Source organism: Canis aureus, chromosome 19 (genome assembly GCF_053574225.1).
Source record: "Canis aureus isolate CA01 chromosome 19, VMU_Caureus_v.1.0, whole genome shotgun sequence".
Lineage (NCBI taxonomy): Eukaryota > Metazoa > Chordata > Mammalia > Carnivora > Canidae > Canis > Canis aureus.
The window spans coordinates 58,026,393-58,035,149 of record NC_135629.1 but is presented as its reverse complement, the minus strand read 5'-3'; the positions used below and the strand labels follow the sequence as shown (position 1 = coordinate 58,035,149).

At 65.8% G+C, this 8,757-nt stretch overlaps 1 protein-coding gene across 1 annotated transcript; it reads right to left on the bottom strand.

The window, feature by feature from the left end:
* Window positions 1-2,174: 2,174 nt before the first annotated feature.
* LINGO3 (leucine rich repeat and Ig domain containing 3) lies at window positions 2,175-4,897 on the bottom strand. The gene has a single exon (XM_077860619.1). It carries the CDS (start codon window positions 4,080-4,082, stop codon window positions 2,304-2,306), a length of 1,779 nt encoding a protein of 592 aa, XP_077716745.1. The 5' UTR covers window positions 4,083-4,897; the 3' UTR covers window positions 2,175-2,303.
* Between the last annotated feature and the right edge of the window lie 3,860 nt (window positions 4,898-8,757).

Sequence of the window (8,757 nt, the reverse complement as noted above, 5' to 3'; positions counted from 1 at the left end):
CAATCGGTTCTGCCCAACTCGGGTGGAGTCTGGGGTCGCCGGACGCCCCATTCGGCCGTCGCCACGTCCCGCCACGAGTGGGGCCAAGGCAGGGGCGGCAGCTGCACGCTGTGGGAGCAGGACCAGCTGTGCAGCCCCGAGAACTTCGGCCTGAAGCCTGTGCTCCGAGCCCCCAAGGCTGACCCGGCTTCCTCTCTGGCTCATCTTGCAAAGACCTTGAAGGATCCAGGATCCAAGTCCACCACCAAGCCCGCCACGGGCCTGGGCTCCCCGTATGTGCAGCAGTGCCTTTGACCTGGGGCCTGTTTTACAGAGGAGGACGCCAGGGGGGTCCGGGGGGTCTTCGGCCCCGGCTAAGTGCACACCTGGGCGGGGAACAGACCTGGTTTCCTGCCTTCCTACAGGTCCTTAAGAATACAGTCCTAGGGGCAGCCCGGGTGGCGCAGTGGTTTAGCGCCGCCTTCAGCCCAGGGCGTGACCCCAGGGTCCCGGGATCCAGTCCCACGTCGGGCTCCCTGCATGGAGCCTGCTTCTCCCTCTGCCTGTGTCTCTGCCCCTCTCTCTCTCTCTCTGGTCTCTCATATATAAATAAATAAAATCTTAAAAAAAAATACAGTCCTAACCTCCTGGTGGATGGCCCACCCCCTACTAGTCAAGGGCTCCCACCCACACTATTTCCTGTGCCCCTTCCTCCAGTGATGGTCAGTCATCTGGCCCAAGTGGAGGGTGGGGGGCAGTCATCAGCCTGGGAGAGGCAGGGTCACGGATGGACCCTGTCTGGTGTCTGAGGATTTCTGTAAAACGTCAGCTCTGGTTGCTTACCCCTAGTGACGGGGGAACTCACTACCTGAAGGGTAACAGGGCAGTGACCTCAGGGAAGTTCTTTCTTAACCCGAGCTTCTGTGTGCCCGGCCCTAGTTCTTGCCACCTGCTCCCCAGAGCCCAGGTCCAGACCCCCTGCAGCTTGCACCCCGCCCCAGTCTTGTTCTCCCTTGCTGCCCTGTTAGTGCACTGAACAGGACCCCCGGGAAACCCCCCACACTCCCTGGCCTCTGTCTCCACATGCACAGTGGGTCACAGGGCTGGGCACAGCAGGGCTGTACCGGGGCGCATCTGAGGCTGGCTCGGGGGTGTGACTGAAGGTCACTCCACCTGCCTTGCTGGAGGGGGGACACCCCAGTAACCATGCTTCTGAGCCGGGGCCAGGGCGGCTGCCCCTCCGGTGTGGCGTGGGCAGAGGAAGGGAGTGGCAGCTTTTGGGGGTGGTGGGGAAGCGGGGATGATGGCTTCTCCTAGTGGGTAGCCCGCCCTGCTGGGCCAGTGGGTCCTGGGGGGAGCCTGGGGGCGGGGCATGGGATGGCATGCCGTGTGCTGGGCCCCCAGGGGGCATCACCTCCTTGGGAAGACCTCAGTCCAGCCCCTGAGATACCCCTAGAGATGGCCAGTGGAGCAGGAACTGGGCTTGAGCTCCGTGTGTCTCAGGTGTGATCTGTGCATGTCCCAGGTATGAGCTGTTTGTCCCCGGTGTGAGCTGTGCTCTCACGAGAGCCCTGGGTCCCCATGGTGAGCCCTGCAGCTTGGGGCACATGTTTAGCGTCAGCTGGGTCTAAGCTGTGTGTGTCTCGAGTGTGAACTGAATGTCCCGAGTGTGAGCTGGGTATGTCCCGGGTGTGAGCTCTGTGTTTCAGCTGTGGTCTGTGTGTCCCAGGTGTGAGCTGGGTGTGTCCTGAGTGTGAGTGGGTATGTCTCAGGTGTGAGTTGTGCTCTCACGAGAGCCCTGCACGCTTCAGGTGAGGTCTGCAGCCTGGGGCACCTGTTTAGGGTCAGCCGGGTGGAGGTGTGTGTGTTCTGTTTTGGAGCTGTGTGTCCAAGAGTGTGTCCTGGGTGTGACCACCTGTGTGCTGGATGTGAGGTGTGACCAGTGCAGGCTTTCGCGTGCCTCCCCTGGGGGCTGGGCGGCCCCCCACGTCCTGGATGCAGACCTCCGTCCCCGGGTGCACGCTGTGTGCGTGTGTGTGTGCGCCACGCCCCAGCCACGGGGTGCGAACCCCCCACGGTGAGGGCTCTGGGGTCTCTGAACTCGCACCACACTCCCACCGCACTCAGCTCAGCGACCACAGCAGGGGCAGGAAGACACGGTGAAACTTTTAGAAAATGCTTGAGAAACTATGCAAAAGATGCGTCCTGATGAAAAAACAGCCCCGTGCTCGGGTCTCTACAAAAAAAGGGGACGTTCGGCCGGGAGCGGCGCGGCCTCCGGGAGACGCACAGGTGCCCATCGGCCGGCGGTGGTGGACGCGGGGTCAGATCATCTTCATGGTGAACTTGCGGGCGCCCCCCTGGCCGGTGGCGGCGGCGGGCCCGTCCACCTTGCGGAAGGAGTACTCCACCGAGAAGTTGTTCTTGTGCTGCCCGCGGCCGCGGCTCCACACGAAGAGCAGCAGGAAGCAGAAGAGGACGACGCCCAGGAAGGTGATGCAGCCCATGGCGGTGGACACCAGGATGGTGGTGAGGTCCAGCGGGAAGCGCACGGCTGCCTGCGTCTCGTTGCGGCCCTCGCTCGGGGTCCGGTTGGCGGCCGGCTCGGGCCGCACGGTCAGCGTGGCGAAGTAGGTGTCGTTGCCGCCCGCATTGCTGGCCACGCACGTGTAGGTGCCGCTGTCCTGCGGGCGCGCGCCCTGGATCTCCAGCGTGCCCCCGGGCAGCACCCGCGTGCGCCCCGCGCTGGAGGCGGTCACCGCGCGGTGCCGCGGCGTCACCCAGGCCACGGTGGGCGCCGGCTCGCCCTCGGCGCGGCACTGGAAGCGCACGTCGTCGCCCGCGGCCGCCGTGACGCGCTGCAGCCGCCGCTCGCGGATCTTGGGTTTGCGGCACACGAAGTACTCGAAGAGCACCGAGTCGGGCAGGTTGCGCAGCGCGTCGCCGCGGACCTCGGCCGGGGTGGCGCAGGCCGGCAGCCGCCCGTCGAAGTTGAGGGTCTTGCGGCGCTGCACGATCCACAGCAGGCGGCAGTCGCAGGCCAGCGGGTTCCCGTCCACGCGCAGCGTCTCCAGCGTGTTGACCGAGTGGAAGGTGTTCTCCTCCAGCGTGGACAGCAGGTTGTTGGAGAGGTTGAGCAGACGGATCTGCCGCAGCCCCAGGAAGGCCTGCGGCTCCACCACCGCCAGCAGGGCGCCCGCCAGGTGCAGCTCGCGCAGGCGCACCAGGTCTCGGAAGGAGCCGCGCGGCACCGTGCTGATGGGGTTGTGCGACAGGTTGAGGCAGGTGAGGTGGGCCTGGTGGCGGAGCGCGGCCGCGGGCACGGCCGTGATGTTGGTGTGTGTGACGGACAGCGAGGTCAGGTTGAGGCCCTGCAGGCTGCCCGCGGCCACCTCCTCCAGCAGCGGCCAGTTGTCGATCTCGAGGTGCAGCAGGCCCGGGAGCCTGCGGAAGTTCTGGTCCTCCAGGGCGGCGATGGCCAGGTGCCGCAGCCGCAGCGCGCCCAGGCCGCGCAGGTGGCCCAGGGACTCGCCCGACAGCGCCGTCAGGTTGCAGCGCTCCAGGGTCAGCTCCTCGAGCGCCAGCAGCCCCGCGAAGGCCCGGCGCGAGATGAACACCAGGTGGTTGTCGCCCACCTCCAGCCGGCGGAGGCTGCGCAGGTCCTGGAAGGTGTAGTCCAGCAGGATGACCAGCTTGTTCTCGCTCAGGTCCAGCAGCGTGAGGTTGTCCAGGCGCGTGAAGACCCCGGGCGGGATGAGCTTGAGCAGGTTCCCGCGCAGCCGCAGGACGCGCAGGCGCGGCAGGTTGGCGAAGGCGCCCGGCTCCACGTGCGCGATCACGTTCTCGCTCAGGTCCAGCTCCTCCAGCAGCGGCAGGGCGGCCAGGTCGCCGGGGTTCAGGCAGCGGATGCGGTTGCGGCTGAGCTCCAGCAGGCGCGTCTCGGCCGGGATGCCGTCGGGCACGGCGGTCAGCCGGCGCCGGGGACAGGCCACCGCGCGCGTCTGCGCCGTGCACTCGCAGCGGGCCGGGCAGCCGCCGGCGGGGGGCGGGGCCGCGGGCAGGAGCAGGAGCTGCAGGCTCAGGACGCACAGCCAGCAGGTCATGGTGCGGAGCCTGGGCCTAGGGCCGCGCCACCATCCTCGTGGGCACCTGCGGTGGGGGGCAGCGTTAGCACCGGGGCCGCCGCCCGGCCCGCCCGGGCCGCTTGGCAGTGCGCGCAGGACGCATCTATCCCCCGAGGGCCCCCAGTCCCGCTCCGGGGCGCGTGCACCCTAGAGACCTAGACGCTCGCCCGCGCAAAGGCCTGGACACCCAGGTTCACCGCGGAGGCATGCCTAATGGCTGGAAAGTGGAAACTGCTCAAACGTGCATCCAACGGACACACGCATGTCCACCACCCACGGGCACGTCCCTCCGGCACCAAGAGCAGCGAGGCGCCCACACGCGTAGGACCCTGAGGCCACCACGGGCAGGGAGGGAACCAGACACAGGAGGCCCCACGTTGTGACACGTCCAGGATGGGCTCGTCCATGGACAGGAAGGGGCCCGTGGGGGCGCGGGGCTGGGCAGGCTAGTGGGCGTGACCGCTGATGGGGACAGGGCTTTTTTGGGTCTGAGAATGTTCTGGAACCACGCAGGGCTGATAGTTACACAACCCTGCGAATACACTAACAGCCCCCGAGATGTACACTTTAAAAGGGCAAATTCTATGTTACGTGAACTTGATCTCACTTAAAAAAAACCACAAGAGAGAGTGTTTATTGAACTGGAGGAGAACTTTACAAACACAGCGCACAATGTGGGGTCCGAGCCCTCCCAAACATGGATGAAGTGCCTCCTGTCGGCCCGGCTCTCAATACACAGGAGCGCAGGCAGCCGTAGACCCTGCCCTCCTGCGGCTGGCTACATCCTCTCGGTGGGGACAGGGCTGGTCCAAATATTCCCCCTGGCCAGCCCCCCACCCCCTGCACCCCGCCCCGAGGCCTCACCGGGTCCCGCACCCATCTTGCCCTCCCTCCGTTCCCTGTTTGTGTGTCTGCACCGGGCCAACCACCACATGAGACCATGACCTAGCTCGGAGCCCTGGTCACGGTCTCCTCCCAGGGGCCGTAACCTCTCCAAGCCAAGCCCGTGGTCTCCATGGCCTGACCTCCGCAGAGCCTGGAAGTCAGGGTGGAAGGAGGCGCAGCTGCAGACCGGGGACGGTGACGTTTGAGCAGAAGGTAAGGCCACGTGAACACAGAGGCCGGCACTGAGCTGACGTGTCTATAAGCCGGGGAACGCCGGGGGTTGTGCGGAGCCACCAAAAGCTGGGAGAGGTAGAGAGGATCCTCCCTGGAGCCTTCGGAGGGGACGTGGCCCTGCAGGGCCTGGTTTCAGACTTCTGATGTCCACAGCGGGGAGAGAATCGATTTCTGTCGCCTTAAGCCACTCGGTTTGTGGTGTTTTGTTGTGATGCTCACAGGAGGCCAACGCAGACCCGGAGGATGGCCAGGGGAGCGTCCGTGGCGTCTGGGGAAGGGAGCTCCAGGCTGGGGAACAGCCAGTGCAAAGGCTCTGAGCAGGAGTGAGAGCCGGCCTCGGGGGTGGGTGGCCAGATGGCGTGTGGCATGGACGGTCCTTGGGCCTGCTGGTACTCCCCCTCCCCGCCTCCTTATTCCTCCCTCCACTGCTGGGCTGCAGCCCTGGTCCTGGGGGTGCAGGTGGGGGTGCGGGTGCAGACGGTGCAGCCAGACAGCAGCTGGAGGGGGCCGCCCACTAGCCGGCCATTTCCAGCACCTTAGCAGCTGCAGCCCCCCCAGCACCTGCCGGGGCCCACGAGCCCTGTTCCCGCGGGGACTCAGGCCATAGGCCTTCATCTGCTGAACATCTGTGCGGCCCGCTCCCGCCGTCCGGGACGCCGTGGGGAAGGAGCACCCACGGGGCCCTGAGGGCCCGCTTGCTTAATGCCGGAGATGAATTATGTAACCGGGGGGTGGGGAGGTGGGGGTGAATGCACTTTGCAGGACCCATCCGGTTCAGACAAGGTCGCAGGCGTCAGGTGGCCCTCAGCCACTCGCCGGTTGTTTTGACACAAAGGGGAGGCGTGGACGCAGAAGCACAGGGCAGGGGCCACGCGACGGCGGGTTGGAGGGTGCTGCTGGGGGCCGCAGGCAGCGAGGAGCAGCAGCAGCCACGGGGAGCCGGAGGACGTGAGGAAGGACCCGTCCCCAGAGACGTGAGGGGGAGCAGAGCCCTGTGGACCCTTGAACTTGGACTTCTGGCCGCCAGGACACGGTGGAATACGTCCCCGTGTATTCAAGCCGCTGCCTCTGTGCGGCCCTGTGACGGCTTCAGTGAGCAGCCGTGTGTCCTCGGCACGAGCGCGTGCAGGGGGCACACGGGCAGGGACGGGCAGCCTGGCTGCGGGGTCATCTGAAACCGGGAAAAACTGGCGCTAACCCGCCTACGTGTCCATCAGCAGGGGGTCGGCCGAATTCCGGGTTGCGTCCTGCTGCGGAGTCAAGGAGATGCGCGGGTGTCGGTAGAGGAAGACGGCGGAGGTCCGGTTATAAGGAGGGAAAACGGGACTAACCTAAGTGCTCATCAGGAGGGGATTAAAAAAAAAAACCCGTAATCCCTGGTCGCCATGGAATCTAGGAGATTTGAATGTACCCCCAAGGAAAGACCGCAGAGATGCAGTTAGGGGTTAGAAAATAATAATAAAACAAAATAAGATAAATCCGGATTGCCGGACAGCTACAATCCTATTTATGGCAAAATAAAATGAAACGGAACACCGGACTGGACTCTACATTGGGGCGGGCACATAAGTACGTGTGCAGGTGCCCCCCCGCCCCACACATGCCTGGGAATTCACGTAGCACACGGAACAGCCCCACGAGCGAGCGGTGGTCAGCTGGGGCACAGGACGGGGGCGGAGCTGTCCCTAATTCTGACCCGGGCATCGCGGGGACACCAGCCCTTCCCCAGAGGCAAACTTCCTTCCGAGGCTGTGTTTCTAGGTCACGCTCCCCGCGCTGCTGCCCTTGCCCAGCACACGGACAGGCTGCGTCCCAGGAGGGGACAGGAGGGCCGAGGCGGGCGGCCCCCTGTTCGGCCGCCCATTCACGTGTCTGGAAACCTCCTGCCTTCAACGTGTCCCTGGCCCTGAGGTTCGTCCCAGGTCCCTGGCCAGCCTGCGTGTTCCCTGTGGTCGAGGGGTAACCGTCCTCTCCCCACCCCAGGAACTGGGGTCAGGGCCTCGACAGCCAGATTCGGAGGGAGCTGGGGCCTCTCCGGCTTTGCTCCGAGTAGGGGGCGGGCGGCATGGGCCAGCCCCCAAACCCAGGCTCCTTGTGAGGACAGAGCTGCCTGGTCGGTTCTTTCTGCAGCAGAGAATTCCCCCCCTACTATATAATTAGGTCCCCAAGGCCCAGCACGACCTGCTCCATCCCCTCCCTGCCCCCCCCCGCCCCCCCCCCCCCCCCCCCCGCCTTCTCTCGCCCTCACCCACTCTGTTCCAGACACCAGGCCTCCTGGCTGTTCCTCCCACACGCTCGTCCAGGTCTTGCCCCAGGGCCTTTGCATGTGATGTTCCCTCTGCCCAGAACACCTTCCCCGCATGACTCCCTCCCCGACTCCATCGGAGTCTCGTCCCGTGTCACTTCCCTGGTGACTCTCTGTACTACAGTCCCCATCCTGGTCTATTTCTCTCCGTCTTTCTTTTATTTGTAAGTCATCTCTGCCCCCCAAGGTGGGGCTCGTGGGGCTCGAGCTCACACCCCCAGGATCAGGCGACACGGGCTCCGCCGACTGAGCCCCCCAGGCGCCTCGGGGCTATGCTGACGCGGTTTTACAGAGTCCACAGGACCTGCTTCCGCCACCTCAGAGAGCCTGTGGTGCTGCGTCCACTTGCTCGCCGCTGCCGCCCTCCACCCGACACCCCGTCCCACCGCCGCTGGGCACTCCAGGAAAGGGGGGGGGGGCTCAGGGGCACCCGGGTGGGGGGCACAGCATCTGCCAAGGCCGGTTCAGGTGCGGCACTGCGGGCCCAGATGGGAACGTGGACTTTTTAAATTTTTTAAGCTGTGTTTACTTTGGAAAGAAATCTGACCAAACAGAAGCCGCAGAACACGGGGGAGGACGAGCCCGGGGAGGAAGGACAGGGCGACAAGAGGCCGGCCCGCGGGGGCCCCGTACCGTGACGCGGTGACGCCGCAGCGGGGCTGGCAGGACGCTGGGCCGCAGCCTCCGGCCCTCGCCTGTCCCCGGACGCCCGAGCCACAGTCACCCGGGGATGGCAGCACGGCTGGCCCCCCGCACCCCGCGGCCGCTCTCGCAGTGACCCGGCGTGTCCCCTCCGGAACCCTCCCCAGCGCTGCCCTGTCATCCCCTCCGCAGGGGCCGGGGGCGCGGCGACGGATTCCTACCCTGTCTCTGCCCCTTCCCTGCTCCGGGCCGTGGCCTTGGGGGGTGGTGATGCCCACCCTATGCTCCAAACCCTCCCTCCCTGCCCGGGCCGGGGGTGCTCTCCTCCGGCTCCCCAACTAAGTACCAGCAACTACCATGATGAGCCTAGTTTTGTGTCTCGGGCAGTATGACGCCCCTGAGCTCCAGTCCCGGGGACCCCGCCGCATCCCCCGGCCTCTCCTGGGGGGCCTGCAGTGCCCCCGGCCCAGCCCCGGCCATGGGGAGCCGCCCCCGCTGCACCCCTCCTCCCGCACCCCCACCCTATCACACCCGGAGCGCCCTTCTCCTCCGGAGACCTGACTGGCGCCGGGCCTTCACGCGTGCACG

Bases quoted from the DNA above. Each gene is read 5' to 3' on its own strand.
- LINGO3 (XM_077860619.1), bottom strand. From the start codon at position 4,082: ATGACCTGCTGGCTGTGCGTCCTGAGCCTGCAGCTCCTGCTCCTGCCC.